General features: G+C 41.0%; 1 protein-coding gene across 1 annotated transcript; it reads right to left on the minus strand.

Annotated features, from left to right (window-relative positions):
• On the minus strand, nt 1-24,880 carry CDX2 (caudal type homeobox 2). Its single transcript, XM_058185937.1, has 3 exons — nt 24,382-24,880; nt 14,276-14,421; nt 1-201 (listed from the first exon to the last, which is right to left on the minus strand). The coding sequence occupies exons 1-3, from the start codon at nt 24,878-24,880 to the stop codon at nt 1-3; spliced, it is 846 nt and encodes a 281-aa protein (XP_058041920.1).
• Between the last annotated feature and the right edge of the window lie 443 nt (nt 24,881-25,323).

Raw genomic sequence — 25,323 nt, forward strand, 5'->3', positions numbered from 1 at the left:
TCACTGTGCAACAGTTGGGGTCAAGCCAGTAGCACCCAACACACCTCCACTGGGACCAGACCCAGGTGTCCCTGCCTGCATGGAAGAGACAGGACTCAGGGGTTCGGATCCACTATGCACTCCTCCAGGCTGAGATAGTTGTAACTTTTTCTTGTTGATTTTCCGTTCTTTCGCCCGCCTATTCTGAAACCAGATTTTCACCTAGGGAGAAAGGGAGAGTTGGTATCAAGAATAGTGAGCTAGATATTTTCAACTTCATAGTCCAGTTTACAACCTAGAATTCCTGAGGGCCTCCCACCCAAGTATTAACTAGACCAGCGGTCTCCAACCTTGGCAACTTTAAGACTTGTGGACTTCAACTCCCAGAATTCTGGGAGTTGAAGTCCACAAGTCTTAAAGTTACCAAAGTTGGAGACGCCTGAATTAGACTACACCCGTCCTTATTACTTGCCATTCAGACAAGGTCAGTGAAATGGCACCAACTCTGAGGGCAGAGATTCAGGGTCAGGTTGACTAAAACTGCTTTGGATGGATTGAATTCAAGTCTGTGAGTCTGGGCACAATGATGAGTTTATCCACACAACACTCCTATGCATATCTAGCTATAGAGTACAACAGGATTTTACTCTGTAAACATACAGAAGGGACTGGATTAGAAAAGCAAAGCTCTCCCTCCTATCCTCTTTTTAATGGAGATTTGCAGAAAGAGGGTAGACTTGTAATAAATTCCAGAGAATCTAAGCAGAAACATCACTTATTTTTAGAAGGAAATTTTGTTTTCTTATGGGAAACAAATATATCCATTTTGTTCCAACATTAGAATCAGAATTTTGTCTATTATGTGTAAAGAATCTTCACTTCTCCATCTGGCCAGCCTTAAGACAATGTTTCCTGGTAGCTTTAAGATGCGTGAACTTCAACTCCCAGAATTCCCAGCCAGCATGCTGGGGGACTATGGCTTTAATCCAATGGCCTCTAGGCTAAGGAACAGACTACCAAAAACTCAACTCTAAATGTTAGATGATGTATGATAACACCATCTTTTGAAAAACATCTAATCAATTGAGTGTTTTATATACCAAAATCTGGGAATGTGGATCAAAGCAATGTGACTCGTAGTAAATTATGCTTTTGTTCCGTGCAGCCTTCTACCATCCCATATATGATACTCCAAGATTACATACAGGAACTCAGAACCTGAGAGTTTCTCCATACAAAGCAGGGGTGAAATCCAGCAGGTTCTGGAGAACCGGTAGTGGAAATTTTGAGCAGTTCGGAGAATGGCTGGCTCCAGAGTGGGGTGGGAATGGAGATTTTGCAATATCCTTCCCCTGAAATGGGGTGGAAATGGAGATTTTGCAATATCCTTCCCTGCCACACCCACCAAGTCACGCCCACAGAATTAGTATTAAAAAAAATTGGATTTCACCATTGATACAAAGCCTGTGTTTTAGCACTGAGCTATGACTCTCCCTAGTTAAGCATTGCTAGATATAACCCAGGATACTGAGGGTGTAAATGCGGACTCTACATGCATCTTTATAAGACTCAGTGCTATTAATCCTGTGAAGCTTACTTCAGAACAATTATATACCACGTAACTAGAATGCCTGTGCCATCAAGATCTTAATTGTGAACCTAAACGATTTACGAACCACAAACCTCACCACACAATTCACTAGAACAAATAGTGCACGTGTTATTTGTGACTGCCTAAACAGGACATATAGTAGTTTTCTTTTTTCTTCTCCCACCCCATGTTTTATTTATTTTATTTATATAACATTCAATTTTCATCAAACCGTGTGTGTTCTGGGTACAGTTATGTTTAAATAGTCATATTACACATCTTTGTTGTGATAATTCATCTCCATCATATTAATAATATAATAACATAATAATATAATAATATTAATACTTAACACTTAAAGTCATCTTCTTTAACAACTCTCCACTCTACCATTTCCTCTCTTTACATCTCCTCCTTCCTAACTTCTGTTTCTGTTATCTAGCCACTGATAGAATATGTCCCATATCAAAAAATACTCAGTTTCTTCTTTATCCTTAATAGTAAGTGTTAATCTGTCCATTTTTGCACATTCTAATATTTTCTTAATTACATTCCCCTCAGGCAGGATCTCATCCAGTGGTGAAATCCATTTTCCCCCCCTACCAGTTCTGTGGGCGTGGCTTGATGGGTGTGGCCGGGGAAGGATACTGCAAAATCTCCATTCCCACCCCACTTCAGGGGAAGGATACTGCAAAATCCCCATTCCCACCCCACTCCTGGGGTAAGGATATTGCAAAATCTCCATTCCCACCCCACTCTGGGGCCAGTCAGAGATGGCATTTGCCGATTCTCCGAACTGCTCAAAATTTCTGCTATCGGTTCTCCAGAACCTGTCAGAACCTACTGGATTTTACCCCTGATCTCATCATTTTTTCATTGTTGTGCAAATGCAATTCTAGTTGCAGTTAGTATATGCAGGATCAAATATGTAGTCTTTTTATCATATTTTTGTGTAGAATGCCCAACAAAAATATCTCTGGTTTGAAATCTATATCAAACATACAGTAGTTTTCATCTACCTGTAAGACAATAGAAAGCAGTTTGCCAAAATTTTAGCATGACCAAAAAAGGAATATGGTAAACCACCCCCTCCAATGATTTTATACCATCAGCATATTACAAAAAAGAGCACAATGTTATTCCTAAATAAACTGCTTGCTGCCTTCCAACCAAAGCTGGGTTTAAAGTTCTACACTACTACACAACAGATCAAAATGCTTCCAGGATCCACTGACACATGAAATATCTTTTTGTCCAGTCTTCAACTACATCAATGCCACCATCTAATAGGGATAGGGAGTTTTCTTACTTGCAGGAAAAAGCTTTTGTAGGTTTCAGACTGAACATAGTGTGCGTTGCACATTACATTTGAATTCAGAAAGGTTTCTTTGCAGTGGTGACTGTATCAAGGTAGAAAGTTGGGGCCTTTTTGTGTTTTTCAGAACAAGAGGAGGAAAGGAAAGGAAAGACAATTAAAATGAATTTTAGAGGACAGACTGGGGGAAAGCGTTGACTTATATCCAAAATTCAACAGTAGCAAGTAGAAAAATCTAGGACATATTAGAGACCAATTTTTTTTTAATACTCACCAAAACACCTGCGGGTTGGGTGGGTGAGGGGAAGCAAAGCTACTCATGTGGGAAATGACTCAGAACAAATGCACCTCCAGGAATGCCAAGGACACCCGGAGCAGGGGGGTTGCTCAGAAGTCACAAATACAAGTCTATTGAACTTTGAAAATGAAGGGGTGTGTGTGTGTGTGTTTTGCAATAACAACTAAGCAAGCAAAGGGTATGCTAAGATGTCTTCGCTGACTAAGGGGATAAACAAAATCTGGCAGTGTTGGTATATAAAGGTGGGCTATAACTAACTCTGTACAATAGATACACATGCACACTTGGATTTAAGCCTCCTCAAATCTAAATGCAAACATTTAGGCATGCTTGGATTCCATGGAGATGAAAGGGACCTTAAACCCATTTCCATTCAGTAAGATCTTTCCTCATGTTATTTAGTACCTGGGGGCATTCAGAATATTTTGCATGCATTTTTTTTAAAAAAATAATCCTGAATTTTTCCCCTTTTTCTGATATGTACCCCTGTTATAGATGGGAAGATCAGAGGGATAATAGTTTAGCCCACTCTGTTATGAGAAAATGGAACTAGGAATTTTCTGGCTTACTGCTTATTTACCTTTAAAATATTACGCTATCTTTTATCATGCACTCAGCGCTCTTGGTGTAATATGGAAGTAAACGCCTCTTCTGGTAATATACAGAGCAGAACTGGACTTCCGGGTGGCTCCACCTCTTCGCTGAGCCCTAATTAAAGGGGCTCCGCACTGAACATCGTAAAAGCCAGGAAAAGCCGGCTTTAATCTTTTTCCCTGGATGAAAGGGGCAAGATAAGAGCGCAGGAATGTTGGTAGACCTCCCCAGAGGCTTTGTTTTAATTAAGCAGAGCCTCGAAGGGTCGATGGGTCCCATAAATATTCCTGCCATCTCCGACTTCAGTGCGTGTCTGCAAAAGCAGGAAAAGAAGAAGGTGTCCATCTCTGCTAATTGTCTTATCTTAATGGATCTCTTTAAGCAGACGGAATGAGTGCAAGCGGACGATTATTGGATTGCAAGTATTTTTGATTTCCTGACTTCTACTTTCTAAAAAAGAGAAATTTTTTTTTCTTTGTTCTAATTGACTCTTAAAGATGGCGCCTGAACGGGAGTGAAAATGACGAATGGAATTTTAAACAGTCTGTGCAACTAAGAAGATAAGAAATGTTATGTGTGGAGTTTAATGAAGTGAACTGAGCTCTCCTATACTTAAAGGGAAAGAGAAGTTTCTAGACTTATATTTTGTGAATTTTAAAACTGAAATGGCTACTAAACCACCTAAGACTGGGGGCAGAAGGGTTCTGAACCAGCTTTAGAAGATCTGATTAAAGAGCAAGGAAAGTGTCTGAAGAAAGGTTTAAGGAGATTATGGATAATAATGAGAAAATAAGAGAAGAAATAAGAGAATAATAAAAAATAAGAGAAGATATCTTGATGGCTTTTCAAGGTTTGGCAAAAGACTGGAGGTGGTGGAGGAGGAGGTGCAAGAAATTGTTCAGTCAAATCAACAAATAGAAAATAGAATGGGGAATGCAAATCAAATTGGATAAAAATGAAGATCAAGTGGTGGTGATGCAGTATAGAATGATGGAAGGAGCTCTGAGAATTAGAGGTTTGAATGAGGACAAAGGGGAAGATTTAAAAAATTTTTTATCAGAAGCTCTGGCTGAATTTATTGAACTTGATCCACAAGAGGTTGCTTATCAAATTGACAAAATTTATAGAGTTAATTCTTGGATTGCTAGGCAAAAGAAACTTCCTAGAGACATTGTGGTTTATTTTTTGAAAAGAACAGTGAGGAATCAAATTTAGCAAGTTGCTTTTCAGAAAAACTTGAAAATAGGGAACAGGAGTTGAAGGTTTTGAAAGAGATTCCTCCCAAGATGTTAAGGGATAGAAAGGACTTTACATTTTTACACAAGAACTTAAGAAATACCAGATTCAATTTAGATGGGAGGTTCCAGTTGGCTTGACAGTGTATTATCAGGAAGAAGATATCGTATTGACACAGTGCTTAAGGCCAAAGATTTTCTTTCTACAGTGCTGAAATTTGAAATAGAAATAATAGAAAAAGAATTCAAGAGACTCAAATGGGTGTGGAAGCTGAGGTGATTCCAGTGATGTTACCATCAGAGGAACAACCACAAGAACAAAGACTGACGAGGGGAGCCCTTAAGCGTAAAGAAAAGGAGCAACAAACTCAAAGTAAAGTTCAGGACTCTGCTACAGAAGCGGTGGGAGGAGCACGGCCGAAGATACGGGAGGACGATCTTCAGTTGATTGCTCAAAGGCTTCAGCAGCCCAGTAATGGCAAATAAAATCTTGACTTGGAATGTCAATGGTTTGAACTCAGCTCAGAAGAGAAGAAAAATATTTCATTATTTGAAACAATTTAAAATGATGTTATTTGCTTACAAGAAAGCATATTAAATTATCAGATCAAAAGTACCTAATAAACTCAAAGTTAGGTAAACATTTTGTTGCTTCAGCTTTGGAGAAAAACATGGCATAGTGGTTTATTTGAGAAAAGATATCCCAGCGAAGTTAATAGAGGCAGATATCCACGGAAGTTATATTGCTATTGAACTTACAATAGAAACAAAAAGGACTCTCTTGCTTGGTATATATGCACCCAATCAGCAACAAGAAAAATTTTATAGAATGTTATATGATAAGTTGATCTATGGGATTATAAATCGTGTATTATATTGGGAGATTGGAATGGAGTAATAGATACGAAAGGACAAGAGAATTTCTTCCAAGAAGATACCTGCACATGCAAAGCTGCCTAAATCCTTTTTGATATGATAGAAGATTTTGAGTTAAGAGATGTATGGAGACTGCGGAATTTGGAGGAAAGAGACTATACTTTTTCTCTGATAGGCATCAATCCTTCTCACGTATTGATTTTATTTTAATTTCTAATGATTTGCTTTTTAGGGTGAAGAAAACTAAGATATTTCCAAGATGTTTGTCTGATCATAGTCCTGTTTGGATGGAATTGCAATATGGAAAAGAGGGTAGAAGAACTTGGAGATTAAATGAAAATTTGTTTAGATATCAGGATAATGTAAATCAATGTAAAAAGCAGATGAAAGAATTTTTTGATTATAATTTGAATAATGAAACATCGATAGAAATGGTTTGGGACTGCAGTAAAGCTTTTATGAGAGGTGTATTAATATATCTTAATAATAGACAGAGAAATAAGCAACAAAGACAGCGTAGGTATTTAGAAGAGGAAATTTATAAGAAACAACAATTATTAATACATAACCACATGATCAAAAACTTAAAGATGCAATAAAGTTACTACAGAATCAATTTAATATGATAATGGCTGATCAGGTGGCAACAAATATACAATATGCCAAACATAATACTTTTGTAACGCAAATAGACCTGGTAGGTGGTTAGCATACACTTTAAGGAAAAGACAAAAACAACGTACTATAGAAAAATAGAATACAAATGTAAAGAGAGATATCAACAGGATAAAATTAACAAAGCTTTTTTAGAATATTATACAAATTTATATCTTAAAGATAATATATTGAATAGGGATATTGATAATTATTTGAAGGAATATAAGGTTAAAAATTTAACTTTAGAACAAACGGATGAATTGAATCGGCCTATAACCTCGGAAGAAATTATTTTGGTAATTAAACAATTAAAATGGGAAAACTCCTGGTACGGATGGGCTTACAGTTAGTTATTATAGGAATTTACAGGATGAGATGTTAGGTCCACTTAAGGAATTATTTAATCAGATACAACTAGGAGAGAGAATACCCCCCTCATGGAGAACCTCTTTTATTTCATTGATACCAAAAGAGGAACAGGATTGTTCTAAACCTGGGAATTATAGGCCAATCTCACTTTTAAATAATGATTATAAGATTTTTGTTAAAATAATAGCTAATAGATTAATGTTGATTCTGCAGCGAAGAATTCATAATGATCAATCTGGATTTATAAAAGGGAGACAGATGAGGAATAATGTTAGGCAGATTGTTAATTTACTGGAGTACTTAGAAAAGAAAAATTTTATTCCAGCAGCATTTATTTTCTCGATGCAGAGAAAGCTTTTGATCGATTGCATTGGGATTTTTTATTTAAATTAATAGAAAAGATGCAATTTGGAGATGGTTTTTTAAGAATAATTAGGGCAATTTATGGAGAGCAAACAGCACAGATTATAATCAATGGTAGCTTAACAGAACCTTTTAAGATTGCGAAAGGAACAAGACAGGGATGTCCTTTATCACCATTATTGTTTATTTTAACTCTAGAACCATTATTGGATAAAATACGAGAAGTAAAGGAGATAGAGGAATTAGAGTTAGACAGTATGAATATAAGTTAAGAGCTTTTGCAGATGATTTGGTGATTACTTTAACAAACCCTATAAATTCTAGTAAATCTTTGTTGGAAATAATTGATCAATATGGGAATGTCTCAGGGTTTAAGGTGAATCAGAAAAGACAAAAGTGATAATAAAAATATGGCCAGACAACAGAAAGAAAAACTAGAGGAAGTAACAGGATTTGAAATTGTAAAGAAGGTTAAGTATTTAGGGTTTATATTACGTCATCAAATGTGAAATTGTATAAGAATAACTATGAGGTTTTATGGCAAAAGTTCAGAAGGAGTTGATTGTTTGGAAAAATTGCAATTATCTTTGCTGGGAGAATTGCTGCTATTAAAATGAATGTTTTACCTAGATTTTTATTCCTCTTTCAGATGATACCAATAATTAAGAAAGATAAGAATCTTGAGGAATGGCAGAAGGAATTAACAAATTTATATGGGAAGGTAAAAAGCTAGGGTTAAAATGAAAATAATTCAAGATTCTCGGAAAGGGAGGTTTAAAATGCCTAATTTTAAATTATATTATGAAGCAGCTGCTCTCTCTGCAATAAGTGATTGGTTTAATTTAACAGAGGACAGAATTTTGAATATAGAAGGTTATGATTTGTTATATGGATGGCATGCATATTTAATTTATGACAAAAAGGTGGACAAGGCCTTTAAAAATCATGTGCTAAGAAATGCCCTTCTGCGTGTTTGGAAAAAATACTCTTATAAACTAAATTATAAGGTTCCTATATGGGCATGTCCTAGACATACAGTAGAAAATATAAACATAGAACAGAATCAGGAAATGATTACATATAAAGATCTTTTGTATACTGAAAGAGGTAATTTGCAGTTAAAATCTCTGCAAGTATTAAGAGAGGAAGGGAAAAATTATACTTGGTTTCAATATGAGCAATTACATGCTAGATGGAAGGGAGATCAAAAAATTGGTATAGAGCAGAACGAGGGAAATTTGGTAAAGCAAATTAGAAATCAGTCTCAGGAGCATATAAAGAGATTGTATAATGTGTTACTTGAAATAGATTCTGAAAGGGACTTGGTAAAGGACTGTATGATAAAGTGGGCACAAAATTTTCAGGAGCCAATATTATTGGAAACGTGGGAAAAATTTGGGTTAGAAATGTTAAATTCACAGGCACAGAATCTGAGGAAAATTTTTATAAAATGTTTTACAGATGGCATCTAGATCCTAAAAAATTATCGTGTATGTATCCAGAAATGCAAGCAAAATGTTGGAGATGTAATTGTGATGACGCTACATATTTTCACATTTGGTGGACTTGTAAGGACATAAAGGCCTTTTGGATAAAAATTTGGTGGATTTTACAAAATGTTCTGAAAAAGAAGATAAAGTTCCTGCCGCAATTTTTCTTGTTGGGAATTATTACGGATTGTACAGTAATTGAGACTAAATTGATTTTAAATCTAATAACTGCAGCAAGATTACTAATAGGACAATATTGGAAGAAAAAAGAAGTACCAACAATAGAAGAATGGATATTGAAAGTTGCCAATTTGGCTGAGATGGCGAAGATATCAGCCTTTTTGAAAGACAATACGCAAGAAAGATACTTAAAGGAATGGAAAAAATGGATTGACTATATTCAACGTAGATATCAGACTAAGAGTTATCAGACTGTTTTGAATGATTATGATGTATTATTTTGATTGCTTTTGGGGAAGTTAGGAATTGATGATTGTAGGGTATAATTAAGTTGGGACGAAAATTTTTAGCATATGTTTGTTTTACTTTTAACTATACCTTGTGCTCGTTCCGGGAAGTCGGGGGGGGGGAGGGGGGTTGCGAAGGGAGGGGGGAGGAGGGGGGGAAAGGGGGAAAAAAAATTTTGTAAAACTTTTTGAATTAAAAAAAAAAAAAAAATATACAGAGCAGAACTTCATGACCTTGAGTTCCCAGAACCAATCCTCACCCTTCTGAGATGACAGGAAAAAGCACCCAAGAATAAAGATCTTTGCATGAAATGAGGAAGAAGGACAGACACACAATCTTTACAAATTTCATGTGCTTCTTTCATGTGCTTATGGTGTACTTAATTTTTAATCCATGCAGGGCTTTTTTAAAAAATTTGCTTAAATTCAAGTGACTAATGGCATCAATAGGAAATAGATTAAAAACTACAAGACATATATTCTCAAACATTACGAGCAAAATGAAGAGATTTCCTAATCACTGGAATTAATTAATTTATAAAATTTAAATGCCGTCCTTCTTACTGAAAAGATGACTCTGAAAGGCTTACAAGCAGTAAAAGGGTAAATATAGAAACAATTAAAATTACAAGTATAATTACGCTATATAAAAACTACATAAGTCTTGAGATGGGTGTCATATAAATTTAATAAAATAAAGACCGGTAATAAACTATATAAGTCTTCAATCCATGCATTTTGAGGCTTCAGATACAAGATACAAGAGACACAAGCAAGCATGGTGCATTTATTATATGCACATTTTCTATATTTAGTTCCTATGTTTAGAAAGCAGATACTTATGATTTGGAAGGAACTCACAGGTTTTCCTTGCTCATCCTTCTCAGGAATACCAATACCAACACCATCAATATCAAGCCCCTGACCCAGCAAAAAATGACACAATTGGATAGGGGCTACACAACAGCACTGAAGAAAGGAGATTTAATGGAGTGTGCATCCTTATCCTAAATTTCATATGCTATTAAAATAATGTTTAGGATCATCCAAGAGAGCCCTTCATGTAAAGAGAGGGGACAGATATTCAAACTGGCTTTAAGAAACGTAAGAAATGAGAGAAGCTGTTGCTGATACAAGCTGGGTAATTGAGAAGGCCAAACAATATAAAAATGAAACCCCTTTGTACTTTAGTAACTTTAGAAAGACCCTTGATTGTCTTGACCATGTCAAGCTGTAAAATGACTAGACAGAAATTAGGCATCCCAGAACATATCATTGTCCTCAGGTAAAACCAGGGGTGAAATGCTCCCGGTTCGGACCTGGCGGTGGGTGGTTTGGAGAACCGGTATCAAAAATCCCTGCCCCCCACTCCATGCCCAGCTGAGCTGTGCGATCATCAGAGGTTTTTTTTTTTTACTTTTAAAAGCATTTTTTCTTCGGCCGAAAAAATGCTTTTAAAAGTAAAAAAAAAAGTTGGCTACGCCCACCCAGTCACATTACCCCCCACCAAGCCACGCCCACAGACCCGGTAGTAACAAATTTTACATTTCACCACTGGATAAAACCTATCCACAGAACAAAAAGCCATAGCCCAGGTAGAAGAAAGTAAAATAGTCTGGCTCTAAGTAGGCAAGGTACTCAAGTCTTCGACTTAGGACCACAATTGAGCCCCAAATTTCTGTGGCTAAATGAGGCATTTGTTAAGTGAGTTTTGCTACATATTATGATCTTTCTTGCCACAGTTCTTAAGTTAGCAACGTGGTTGTTAAATGAATTTGGCTTCCTCATTGGCTTTACTTGTCAGAAGGTTGCAAAAGGTGATCCTATGACTCCTGGACACTGCAACAGTTATAAATATGAGTCACTTGCCAAGCATCCGAATTTTGATCACGTGATCATGGGGATGCCGCAACAGTCATAAGTGTGAAACACAGTCATAAGTCACTTTTTTCATTGCTGTTGGAACTTTGAAAGGTCACTAAATGAACTGTTGTCAGTTGAGGACTATCTGTGTATGCTTGTTCCTTATATAAATGTAGAACAGCTAGAAGAAGATGAATGTGGTTTAAAGGTGGAGGAAGAAACAACAATAATCTTCACTATGTAAAATCACTGCAAATGTAAATGATCTGCAAGCTCTAGTAATGAAAGCCAAGAAGTGAAGCAAAAACTGGGACTTCAATTGAATAGAATGAAAGATCAAACTAATGACTAAAGGTACAGCAACCAACTGGCAATGAAATGGTATATAGAATCTGCATGTTAGACTCAACTATCAACAGTACAATAACTAGCATCCAAACATACTTCAGAGACTAGCATTTGATAGAGTAAAGATCTCTTGGAAAAGGTTTTCAGATTCCATGATTCCTACAAACATCAGAATCCTGCAATGTTTTTCTTTATGATGCTCTATGGAAACAAAAGCTGGACTTGGAAGAAGCAAGACAGGAAAGTATTGGCACTTTTAAACAATGATGTTGGAGAATACTCTTGAGAATACCATGGACAGCCAAGAAGAAACAAGTGGGTCATAGAACAGACCATTCCAAAGTGTTTGCTGAAATGACACTTGGCAAACAACCAGTCTCTTGTTATAATTGTGGAGCTCTCTTGAGAAGTCTATAAGGCATGCCGGGAAAGGAGAAAGGAAGGAGAAGAAAAGGATGATCAACAGTAAGGTGGATGAGCCAATTACAATGGTAATTGGTACAGTATTGGAAGACCTGAAGGGGCAGGTGGGGATAGATAATCCTGGAGAAGATCCATCTACTGTAGGTTAAGAGTCAACAACAATTTGATGACAGATCATCCATCCATTCATCCATCCATTTTATTTATTATTTTATTATTTATTATTTTATTATTATTATTATTATTATTATTATTTAAATTTTTAATTTAAGCATCTCTCCATACATTTATTCATTCATTCATCCATGGACAGAAGGTTTTATTAAACTTCTTATATCTTCTTCTTGGGTCACAATTCAAGTCCTAGTATAAACTGAAGAAAATCTAATTAATACAAATAAATTATTCCCTGAGGTAGTAAAAACAAAGTAAAAAATAAAAGCAGAGACAATGACAATTATTCTTGCTCTAAATGACAGGGATTTATTCCTCTCTTTTTGATGTTCTTCCCCTAGAACCACATCTGTTGAAAAGAAAGTGGTAACACCAACAATGGCTCTGAACTAATGAAAAATTAATTCTGCATACATTTAAAAGGACATTTATATCAACTGTCTCCATTTGAATCAACCTGATAGTTGCAACAGATTCTGGGTTATGGCTTGTAAAGTTTTGATTAAAATATCCAAATCATTTATTGTTAAACTTCTTTGACCTGATCTATATAAAAGCATAAAAGTTGCAAACCTAAACTCTTCAAATACCTGAAAAGCATCTCTTAGCAGCCCTACAATTTGCTACAGTACCTTAAATCTTCATCCTGCTATGTGCATTTAAATTTGATTCTCAGAGGATTGGCCCTACCTTTAAGACTGAGCAAGAGTGAGCAACTGCTAGACAATTAGCCCTTAGACCCTTCAATTTTTCAGTGGCCTCTAGATCTGGCTAACAATATTTAATGGCAAACCACAATCAGAATTTGCATTTTCCCACTGGCTTTCAGTTGTCAACAAAAGAAATAAATTTTATAAGCCATCAATATGACTTAAGAAATGTAAATAAAATGTTAACCACTTGCTCTCTCAAAACATGCAAAAAAAAAAAAGGTCAAAAGGCAAACAATTCCAGGTCCCTGTAGTTGTGCAATATCAAGGAATCATTCCCCACGTTGATCCTTGCTCACTAAAGAGTACAAAAGTGGAAAAGTATAATTTCCAGATATAGAAAGACACTCCATATCCTGAAATACCAGTAGGCTGATACATTAGGTGAAAATTTTTTGCAATTTCTCATAATTTACCATATTTTTTACACTATAAGACGATCTGGACCATAAGACCAGTGGTGGAATTCAAATTTTTTTACTACCAGTTCTGTGGGCGTGGCTTGGTAGGCGTGGTGTGGTGTGGCTTGGTGGGCGTGGTAGGGGAAGGATACTGCAAAATCTCCATTCCCACCCCACTCTGAGGCCAGCCAGAGGTGGTATTTGCCGGTTCTCCAAACTACTCAAAATTTCCGCTACCAGTTCTCCAGAACTTTTCAGAACCTACTGAATAGCACCCCTGCATAAGACGCACCTAGCTTTTGGGGAGGAAAACAAGAAAAAAAAATCTGCCTCCCAGCAATTTGCCTCCTTGCAGCAAACAGCAAACAGCCTGGTCAGCTTCTGGGCAGAGACAGAATTTGAAAGATAAATGGCTGCTACATCACCTATCTCCATCACAAAATCCAAGGCAACTCTTACTAACTTTGGCTGAAATTAGAGACAAAAAGAGATTTTCATAGATTAAAAAACCAGACTCTTTACAATGAAGCTTTATTTGACTTTATGAGTAAGTTAACATGTTTTTCAGCACCTGGAGGCCACCAAGTTAGGAAGGCTGTTCAAATCCAAGCACTAGTTCATTTTACAAGAATAAGCCTAGCTTTTCCATTTAGGACATGCTCAACAAATGCAACTGACAGTGCAATAATACTGGGTCTCTGACAAATATTCATATGTGATAAACCTGTTTTATTTTATAGGAAGGACAAAAGCTCAGTAGCAGAGCACTTACTTTGCATAAGAAATGCATTCTTGAAATTTTCACCACAGGCTGGATAGAACTGGTTTCCCAAACTCTGGACAGTTGTCAATCACCCTACAGTGACTCTGAGTAAATTAAGATGGCATTTTTTCCATTCTTAAACAGTTTGTTTCATACTGAAAGGGACAATAATTTACGTACTCTTAAAAGGCAGGGTGGTTTGTTTAATACAAACACTTTGGCGTATTATGTTTTATTAGTCATTGTGTGCATTTATCGCTGTAAACAAAAGTAAGATCAGGAAGGTTTACTGGAAGAAGGGAGGGAGGTTGAATGCAGAGTGGGGAAGCTTGGAAACATTACACAGAGCAAATTCTTACTTGTCTCTCTGACAATCCCAGTGTGGCTGCAAGCTCAGCTTTTCTCCGAATGGTGATGTAACGGCTATAGTGAAACTCCTTCTCCAATTCAAGTCGCTGGTGATCTGTGTAGACCACACGGTACTTGTCTTTCGTCCTGGTTTTCACTGGGAAAAAGAGACATAAGTAAGTTGAAAAAAGCACACTAGCAGCATTATGTTTAAATGCCACTTCTGAAATTATATATAACCAGAGCATAGGCTGTATATAAAATGCCAACTAGCTTCCAGCAATGAAGAGTTTTTGAACAGTGGGAAAAAGGAGGAAATCTCCTTTAGAATATGATCAAATTCCAAATAAGATTTAGATCTTTCCTCTCAGTTTCCAAAACTCAGCTGCTAATTATTTTTACCACCTCCCGCTCCAACAAGTTATAGAAGTATTTTCTCTCTCTTTTTTTTTTACCAGTTTAAACTTACTAAACCCTTAAATGTCTGGCTCAAAGAGGAAGTGATTTTCAAACAATGAGTGCTTGTAAAAAGCAAGCAGCTGCGGGATTTATGGCCACCAAACCAAACACATCCACACAAGCCAGTGTGTTGGAGGGTGGGTTGCACTTTGATTTGTGGGTGTATATTGTAACTGGGCTTGTTACGATCAGTGCTTAGAATTAAAAGCAATTTATCCTTGAAAATGTACTTAGGAAATCAGCTTTCAGCATGGGTGATATACACAATGCAGACCTAACACATAAGCACTCTTAAGCAATTCTGAGTGCAAGGAAAGAGACTTAAGTGCATTTAGTTCATTTTACAAGATATCCTTGAGGCATAAGACCTACTGAGATGAGTTGCACATGGCAGCTTGGCAATTCATTTTAACAGGGCTTGGGCAAAATCCTACTAAATTATATTTGTGGTGTAGAATATGTCAAATAACTGGTAGAATCATTCAAAATGATATCAATCTACATTAACACTTTTTTCAATGTAGAATGAAGACCTAAAAGGTTCAGAAAGATTTTTTTCCCCAAGTTACATTAGTATTTGTATACATTTCTATTTCTGAGTTCTGATTTTCCAAATAAAGAATGGCAACTTTAATTACCATACATACATGAATAAATACAATGTTAGCCAAATACAATGTCTTTTGGATGAAGATGGTCAATTTAAAATCATCTTTGATCTGGCAAGCTGTGGGTTTTGATTAGTTTAACAAGCTATATTCGACAGGAATGCCTGTGCAGGAACTCCAGTTAGATGAGAACACAGATGAGAAATTGTCAGCTTTGAACTAGGAATCTGGAAGCATATCATCCTTTTTGGGGAGAACATCCAGTTATCTAGGTTTGCCTTGGAGTCATCATTTTCTTTAATCTTGAAGCAAAATGAATTTGCTTAACTGTGCAATTATTCCTATAGTTTGTTTTAATCTTATAGATGCTTGGATTAGTAAATCCTGCCCCAAAGATTGTTCAAGTTGCCAAGAAAAAAATATTATATGAAAGATAAGTATAATAGCAGTAGAAGTAACGATAAAAATGATTGCTGATGCTTCCCCGATTCATATCAATGATCATAAAATCTTCACTTCTTTCTAATCATTCTGGCTGGGGGTATCCACACCATTCATAGCGAAAGGACTGTTAAAAAAAATCTACGACCTGCCTGTCAGGTGGTGTCTCAAGCACTTATACTCCAACTGATCCTAAAGAATATAAAATCTTTCATTTCGATATGGTCACTTAAAGATGAAATGGCACCCAGAAGCCATTTCAGTTCACTGGAAGAACCCAAGAAGATCAAGAAATAAAAAAAAAAACGGGAACGTGGGACAGCTTGGAAATCCTTGCTAGAACTTCCTTTCACAACCTGCTGATCCAGCCATTTGAACTTCATGTGTTTTGACAACAGCAGCAGCAGTTACCCTAAGAGAGTTTTCCATTAATTACCTTTTCCTCTCTTTTTGCCTTGGACTGTTGAATCTAAAATCCTTCCTGGCTTTCTCTTTTTTTAAAAAAACCAAACCAAACCAGCTTTGGAGAGGCCAACTAATCAATCCGGACGCTTTGCAGTCTTTATTCTTTTTAACCTCCCTCTAAGCCTGGTTTAAGCAGTTTTCCGAAAGGAAAGGAAGGAATCGCGGCATGATGACCCAAAGCCAGCCCCTGCTTTCTCCCGGCTAACTCCACCACCGCGGCCCCGAGATTCCTGGCTTCTTTCGGGGTCCCCGGATTGTCTCTTGCAAGTATTTCTTTCCCCACTTGGTTTCCGCCTCCCCGCCCAGCCAGGATTAGAGGGCCCACTTGGGAGGCCCTGTCTGTTCAGGCCGAGACTGGCTCGACTAGGCCAATAAAGCCAGGCCTCAAAGCGCCGCTGGTGCAACCCCGCCGAGCCGAGCGGGCGCCCCGGGGGAACCGGCGGCCGAGCTGAGGAAGGGCCGGCGCAGCGCCTAGGAGCGCGCCCCAAGCTCCGTTTGAGCAAAGCGCCGGCTCCCCGCATCTCAACCCCGCATCGCCTCCCGCCTAGTTTTTTTGGGGCTGGGGGCTCGGTATATGCATCGCCTGGGAAAAGTTGGGGGGCGCCGATTTCTGCTTCTTAAGAAGAAACATCGGAATGGAAACTCTTTTCCACCCCTTCGAATTACGGAGAGGGTTCCACGCTTTTAGGAAAAGAGGGTGAAAGGCGATTGCACCGCCTCTCTCCAGGTTATAATTAAAGTATTAAAAATAGCTGGCTCTTTTATTTTTCACTCAAAACATTAATAAAGGTTTGTCAAAACAGGCTGACCTCACGGGTTGTGTGATTATTTTGGTTTCCACGCGCTCTCGTTTGCTGAGCTCTTGACTTATAAAAAGTAATATTATAATAAAGTATAATATTGCAATGATGAATAATACAATGTAGAGGGTTTTTCCAACGAGGGGGAAACTGAAGCCCGGGTTAGTCAAGAACCCATCCCCTTTTTAGCCAAATTATCTGAAAATGAGGGATTAAGGAGATGATCCCAAAATGTGGTCTGCACTTCCTGAGATTTAAGCCATAAAGGGGGTTGGGGGTGGGGTGGAATCACCTGATCTATTTTTTTCTTTCTCCTTTCATACATACTATATACATTTTCTATTTGAGTAGTTTCTTAAAACACTGTAGTACCAGAATTTTTTTTAAATCTATGCAATAACTCTAAATATGGGCCAATCATACTTTATCACACCACAGAAAAACTTCAGTCCTGGCACACTTTTTAGATGATATACAGTAGGTAACAGTGATGGGGTCATTGTAATATTGATATTAAAACAATGGAGAAATGATAGGACCTATATCAATAGTGTTCATTCATAAAAATCATGAGGTGCCTTTGGCACTTGAGCTCTCTTGTACAAGAGTTGTGGAAAACAAATGATTTCTGACTACTTAAAAATATATGTTGCTACTTTTGAATGGACATTTCTTTTTCTTAAAACGAATAATGGTTATTGTACGTTTTAAATAGCTGTACATAACACGCCCCAATTGAATAGAAAGTATTGTTTTTCACAGATGGTGGAAGAGATTCTTAGCTTTGGGATATTTTGCCTTGTAGGACAGAGAACGCGAAAGGGGGGAGGAAAAGTCAATATGACTTGGCGTGGACTTCAAATCTCATCTCAAGGAGACCTCATGGATAAAAAGATAGAGAAGATGTAAAACCATCCAGACCAGGAGAGGAAGAAATCAACTGGATCTCAGAGTGAATCCAAAAGGAACCAACTTTGTTAGAATTTCTCAAACATTTCAGAGAAGACTGGAGATAAAAACAAATTCTAGGAATCTCTTCTGGAATGGATTGTGGTATGTATGTGTTTACACTTAAAAACAAACATTCCATTTTATAGGAATTCCTTTTCTTTTCTTTTAGCACAATCCCATGAATGCCTAGTGAGAAATAAATTTCGAAGGGATCAGGTGAGTTTTTATTATAAGGAAATAGGCGTTGCGGTAGTTTTCTTTTGGTTTGTTTGATTATTCAAATCCGAGGCTAGCTAAATGCTGTTTCACTTTAAAAGATAAAATATTTCAAAAGTATAGCAACCGTATTTTTAAAAACAAAATATGAGATGCACATAATATACAATATTCATACATTTGATTGCAGCAAGGGTGTGTGTGTATCTTGTTTGTGTATGTGGTACACAAACACACATGTGGTACACAAATGCACATGGTATGCATTTGTGCACATGCTATTCAATATGATGCTATTGGGTTTTAAGGAGAACCACTATATGTTTTGTAGGGGATGACTCCATAAAAATCAGGCTGTTTATTGGAGTAGAAATCTGAAGGCAACGGATCCCCTTTCCCTGATGATCTGCCAGGGAAAGAGATTTTGTGACCTAACCAGAACCAGCTCTCTACACTCATAGCACCCCTCCCCACTTCTTCTTTGCCCAAAACAAAGGAGGTCTGGAAAGAGCATGATATATTTCAGTATTGACTGTGAAAAGTCTGCCTTCTGCCTTCTTCCATTCTTTTCTTTTCCGGGGAGGGAAAAGTGGAAAACAATGGTGAGGAAAGGTGTAGATCAAAGCAAGATGAGTTTCCACCCCCAGTAGTGAAGGATGGGAGGGGGGGGGTGTCTGCCCAGGAGGAAAGTCCGGCCTCCAAGCAGCGCCACTGTTATCATCACAAAGGGTGCCTGGACCTCCCCCCAGCCATCTTTTGTGTAGCATCTTCCTTCACTACTGTCCTAAGTGTACTTGCTATAGGGTGAATCCTACCATATCCATATAAAGGGGAACACCAGAGGGCCTGTAACCAGGCTACCAAATGCATGCTTCTTTCCATGATCCAGCTCTCCTTCATCTGAGAAGAAAATCATGTTAAACGGAAATAATACTCATTTTCCCATTTTGCCAGGGACAGCCTTCCTGGACTGGATGCCATAGGTTTTGAAAGGAAAGCCATCCCAGTTTAGCCTGGGCACTCCCTACCCTCACCACCAAGACTGGGGAGAGGAAAGAAAGGGGGTGGGGAGTTAGAGAAAGTGAATCATGATTACAATGCTTTTGATTAAGTTCAACAACGCCTTTGAAAGGTGCAAAGTAGCTTGGGGAATGACAAGAAGGGAAGGTGGCCAAGCCAGATGATCACTTGCTAATGAGACCAGGTTTAGGGAAGAATCTTTAACTGAACAGCAGGCAGGCCCAGAAATCCTTCATGTGTTCGGCTCTCTGCAAAACCGAATAAGAGACTTCCATTTCCTGGAAGGGAAATAAATCCAGAAGAATAAAAGAGGCAACTTGGCCGAAGAAGAAAACAAAAAAAAGAAAGAGAAAGAAAGAAAGAAAAGTAACCCAGAAACAAGAACCAGTCCCTGGACTCAAGCACACCCAGGACTGCAGCCAGAGGGAAAAAGAGACAAATTAGAGGTTTCATCAAGTGGCTAATCGTTCCCCTGGCCAGGCGAAAATCCTTCAAGAGTGGCCCAGCAAAGGCGGAAGGCAAGGCGTCTTTTCGAGGCCCAGAAGCCAGAGAGAGCCTCAGCTGGGAAGCGAACAGACGGGAGATGTTCCTGTCCCAGCGGCTTTTGGGGAGCCCTCTGTGTTCCTTCTCCAAGGATCGGAACAAAAACCACGGCAGTTTAAAAACAAGGAGCAACAGCAGGACTGACAGCAGGGCGCCCTGCGCGATGTAAAAGCAGCAAAGCAGCCGGAGCTGCGAGGAGAATCCAAAGGCATGCTCGCAGCGTGTCGGAAACCAATAGAAAAGCTAACCGCGCAGTCACCGATGATTTATTGGACTGTAATTGGTTATAAAAAATCTTTTAAGTGGCTGTAACCGGGCCTCCAGGCTTCCCTTCCCCTGAAGTCCGACATCAACTCCACCGGAACTAGAACTCGGACAATCGCCCTTAAGCAGCCTTTCCTTGCCCGGGTGGGGTAGAGAATAAGACTCGTAGCTTGGCTCAGGGTGCCCAGGACGCCTTCCGTATATAACCCAAGATTTCGTTCGCTTGAGCTGGAGTCCAGGGCCTGAGACAGAGGTTGGCACAGACCTTCTTTTGGCCAACAGATAGTATGGAGTTGCGGAGTGCGGGCGGGGGGGAAGCTTTCCCCTCCACGCCAACTTTTATTTGCAGGAAAGAGAGAATTTGATGGAAGAATATTCCGGCAATTAGATTGGACCCCTGCGCCCCCGCCAAGGTGGGTAGAACCAAAGCTAACTGGGCTTCCCAGTTGGACTGGATTATAACCCCCATCATCCGTGTAGACAGGACTATCACCAGTGGCCACGGGCGACGAATACCACGATCAAGCAAGAACGAGAGAAACTCCGATTGGAAAGCTACTTCAGAGCACTTCGCCAGGCCGGGTGCTGGTTGAGACTACCAGGCTGGGGAAGTTCTCCGGCTCCTTTTGGCTGTTGAATCTCAGGGAAGTTCCTGCGCGCAAACGTCACGCGTGTTTCATCATCTTCTCTAGGAAAAGCAGCCGAAACTTGGGGGGGGGGGGAGAATCCTTTCAGCGGATGCTGCTGTTGGCTTCATCTTGAGATAGGCTCTGGAGGAAGGTCGGAGCCTTCCCCCGCCACCGGGGGAAAAAGGAGAAAAAAGTCGACAGAATCTGAGAAACTGTGGAGTTCCCTTAATCCTCGCCTGGCACCGATTTCTATATTGCAGGCCCTGAACTTTTCCGAAAGAGGAGGTTGCACATTTTATTTATATTTCTTTAGTTAAATGCTTAAGAGGACTGGATTAAAGCGGCGTCTTGATCACCTGCCTGCACGCAAAACTTTTTTATTCCTCACCCCCAGAATGTACACGAGCCTTCAATTCGAGCAATTCTGCCTACCCCTCTGTGTGTGTTTGTGTGGGCACGCACATGCACCCATACATAACATACAAGGACAGAATATTAGTCAGAATCCCGAGCTCTTTGGAACGATATACAGTAACTGATTCTCCCAGTCTCTGCGCTTTAAAAAAAAAAAGGCCTGCATGCATTGGTAGGGCTAAATGCTGTGGATTTTCAAGGAACCTTCTCCTAAAACACGGCTCGAGGTTTATGCAAAAGAATTAGATGTAAATGAGATTGGAACCCAGATCTTAGATATGGATACTGTAATTAATATTACATCTGCATTCGACTGCCGGAAAAAATAACTCCTCATCCTCCAATTCGGATTTGAATTTATCTCTGAGCAAGACGTATTGATTTCAGATCCTAGCTTTGAAGCCAACTTTGCTTGCTTCCGTGCGTGCTTAGTATCTTTTAATACCGAAAACGGAAGGCGATATCAGAATATTTATCCCGTGCCCACAAGAATTTAGCTCTAGCCCTATATACCAGTTCTAGAATCGCTCAAAAATCTCCCTAGTTACCCCCTGTGAAAAGCACATCTGTAGAAGTCGGGGCGGAACAATTCAGACGAAGCAGGGGTCTCTGAAAATGTGGCAAAAGCCCCGGGGGTGGTCCTCAGTGGCCCTCTAGCTGCCCCAGGTCCAAACATCCTAAGTGAGAAAACTGCTTTTCACTTACGTCCTGCTCCGGGGTTTGATCCTTGCTCCCGGATGGATAACAGGCGTTGTCTATCAAAACCTCGACAAATTGCCAGGTTCTGGGCAGCCCTTGTTTCTTTCAGGCTTCTTCAGCCTGCTCGCACCTTGTCACCTCCCGTCGCTTCTGGACCACATAACGCTGCGAAACTGGCCAGATCTTCCTTCCCCTCCCTCCGCCCGCCCGCCCGCCTGGATCTATTGGACTCTGTAGTCCGGTACCTCGAATGACAAACGACCAGAGGAAAAAGAGCCTCGCCCTCCCTGTTTTCCCGTGTCTACCGTTGTTCTTTCGCTCTAGTTCAGCTCCGGAGGGGCCCCTACCCTTTCCACGAGCAAATGGTTGTCTTTATAGCAAAACACAGTTGAAAAAAGAAAGCGAATTTCTAGGGGAGCCTGCTAAGATTCCCCGAGCTTTGCTTATGTGCTGGTGAAGACTGGCCCACCTAACGCGGTTGTTGCGGAATTATAGGACAAATTCCTTGTGTGTCCAATCACGCTTGGCCAATAAAAAATTCTATTCTATTCTATTCTATTCTATTCTATTCTATTCTATTCTATTCTATTCTATTCTATTCTATTCTATTCGTTTGAGGTCTTGAAATGCTTCATTCAATGCTTGAAATGATAAAAACGTCTTGGCTGTGATGCCGAGAGATAGGAGATGAAGCTGAAAGTTAAATGAGGCCTTCATTCTTGACTCTTTCGAAGCCGAGGTACACCGGATAAAGTTCTCTTCATTGGCATGGAATAGCTTTGCTGCGAAGGCTACTCCTCATGCAATTTTGTTGGCTTGGACAAGATGCCGATAGTTTGCTCCAGTTTGGATTGATAATTTTTTTTATAGAAGGGGCTGGAAAGAGCCTCTGACGGAGGCTCCCAAGAGCCTCTGACGGAGCTGAAAGGGTTGGAGGAAAGGGTCAGTAGATTATTAGACGATGACAGCAGACTCACCCGCGCTAATCCGGGATTTTTAGGCGAACTAGCGGGCGAGTTGGAGCATCAAGATCCAGACAGAGCCGAAAGAGAATCTCTACCCAGCTTCCCCAGCTGAGGGGTCCGAAAGAGTCATAAAGCGATCTATGGGCCTCCCGGGAAGCTTCCCCCTCCCCTCAATTTTTGGAGTTTACAACATCCTGGGAAAGGCGGGTTGCTATTCTTCGTCTCTGGCTCTGATGTTATGGATTCTGTATTGTGAGTTCACACTCAAATTCCAAACAAACAAATAAAACTTTCCTTTGCAGATTGTTCTCTCTCCCACTCCCCACTCCCTCCCTCTCTCTGTCTCTCGGCTAAACATTTAAACTTAGCCTAAAATCAGGATTTTTTTTTATTTTTTTTTTGCAAAAACTGCAAAAAGAGCGAATTTTGCATTCGCCCCTCTGTGAAGCGGCGCTGCCTGACTGTAAGCTCAGCCACCTACCGGTTATTTGCCCTCGAGGAATCAGAAGCAGCTCGATGTCAGTGGGAGCGAATCCCAGGCCGGCGTGAAAAACTTTGCAGGCACCATGGCCGTGTGAAACTGCCCGGTCAAATGCCGCTCGGGGCATCTCGAGCAATAAATAGAAAGGGGGGGAGGGGGGCACTTCCTCAGAAATACTCGCAGGATCGGGACTCTTTATAGAAGAAATAAAGCACAAATGCTCGTCGTAGAGACTTCTACTAAGGCCCTACTAAGACCCCGTTCCTCGCACTCATTTTATGTCAAGGAGTTTTCTTCCCCACTTCTCGTTCTTCCCACCCACCCGCCCCGCTTTGAAATCAAGAGCTCAACAGACGGCGACGGGGTAAAAAGAAACCCAGATAATAGAAATTAACTTATATCTTCAGTGAGTTCAACTGTCTTGAATGACAAAACACAAACGCGAACAATTCATGAGTCTATCCGAAACTTTCAAACCTGAGACTGTAGCTTGGATGCAGCCCTTCTAGGTATGGGGGTGGCTGGGTGGGGGTCGAGACTACAGCCTCTTTGCTTAACCGTTCTTGGAAAGAAAGGCTGGCCAGGAGGTGCCAGGTATTTGGGGAGGGACTCTTTCTTTTAAGGGGAGTGGGGGTATCAAGGAAACTGGGCGCTAAAAGCAAACTCTCCCACCTGTCTGCGGGGACGGTCAGCCTTTCTGCATCCTTGTTTCCCTGCCAAGCAGGTTCCGGAGCCTTGGCTCTTTTTCTCTTTATGAGGGAGAACCTGGTCGGCACAGATTGTGTCGCCAAAAGAAAGCCGGCGGTTGACCGTCGGTTTTTTTTTTTTTTTAAAGCGACAGACCCCAAAGCCGGTGATTCTCCGATCAAACCCGCCACATTAATGGAAGCGCCGGTTCCGTAAGTCTGGAATCAGTCAGCTCAGCCCCCCCACGCCCCCCGCTGGGACTCTTCGCCTTCTCTTTCAAATCTGGCAGTCAGAAGCGTCCCTGCCAGAGGGTCTCGGAGCTGGTGCAGAGTGCCCTTGGCAAGGCGCCTCTGCGTGACCGCACCTTGCCACTGCTTCCCTTCTCGGGTGGAGAGGCATAAGCCCAGGCGGGATCTCGGCACCTCTCCTCGGAATCACAAACACACACACAGCCTGCCAGCCCTTTCCGCCTTACCGGGTCCCCCCGCCGTGGGTTTCCTCATCCAGTCGCAGAAGTTCCGCCGCTGGCCGCCAGGGGAAAGAGGATCCGAACCGAGCGGCGGGTTGAGAGGCTGCATCAGCCCCGCAGAAGGGGGGACCCCGCAGGGGGGCGCCGGAGGTCCCTGGGAGGGGTGGTGCGGGTGCGGGAGGTAGTCTCCGGCGGGGCTGTAAGCCAAGCCGGCCGGGGTGGGTCCGTGCAGGGCGCCGGCGGTCGCCGTCCCGGGGGCGCCCGCCTGCCCATAGCCGTTCCAGTCGTCTCGCAGGGGCGCGCCGTAGGCGGCTGGCCAGGGCGACCCCGGCGACTGACCGTTGTCCAGTCCAATCCCAGCGGGCACATGGTAGGCGCCGTAGTCCGGGTACTGCGGAGCGCCCACGAAGTTTTGCGCGGCGCTCAAGTTCAGCCCCCCCGCGTGGCGCACCGAACCTGGGTACATGGAGGGGCTCTCTTTCTCCAGCAGGTAGCTCACGTACATGGTGGTCCGAGGCGAGCGGCGCTTCTCTGCATGCTGCTGCAGGAAAAGAGTCTTGGAAAAGCGGAGGACCTGCGATGGGGGGAAGAGGCTGAGCCGAGCTGAGCGGCGGGTGCCCGGCCTTTAAGGGCTGCGGCTTCCTCCGGGCGCAAAGACGCTCCGCGCCGGCTTTGGAGGCTCAGGCAACCGGCAGCGCCGGGAGCTGTGGAGGATGAACGATTCTTGAGGCGGCTCTCTTGGAAATGGCCAGGCCAGGCCCACGACCCGAGGCAGGTGACGTGGAGAGAGGGAGGAGGGAGGGAGGGGAAAGGAAAGGAGAGAGAGAGAAAGGCAGGCGGGCAGGCACCGGGGCCGTCTCGCTGCTCCTCGCCCCCCAAGGAAGATTTGCATTTAAAAGGATAAGCGAGAGGGCAGCGACCCGATCACAATAACATAGCCCAAGCATT

The sequence above is a fragment of the Ahaetulla prasina genome, chromosome 5 (genome assembly GCF_028640845.1).
Source record: "Ahaetulla prasina isolate Xishuangbanna chromosome 5, ASM2864084v1, whole genome shotgun sequence".
Classification (NCBI taxonomy): Eukaryota; Metazoa; Chordata; class Lepidosauria; order Squamata; family Colubridae; genus Ahaetulla; species Ahaetulla prasina.

Coding starts and splice junctions, on each gene's coding strand:
- CDX2 (XM_058185937.1), bottom strand. CDS start 24,880: ATGTACGTGAGCTACCTGCTGGAGAAAGAGAGCCCCTCCATGTACCCA. Junction 14,422..24,381: donor ACCCACGGCGGGGGGACCCG/GTAAGGCGGAAA, acceptor TCTTTTTCCCAG/TGAAAACCAGGACGAAAGAC. Junction 202..14,275: donor TGGGATTGTCAGAGAGACAA/GTAAGAATTTGC, acceptor CTTTCTCCCTAG/GTGAAAATCTGGTTTCAGAA.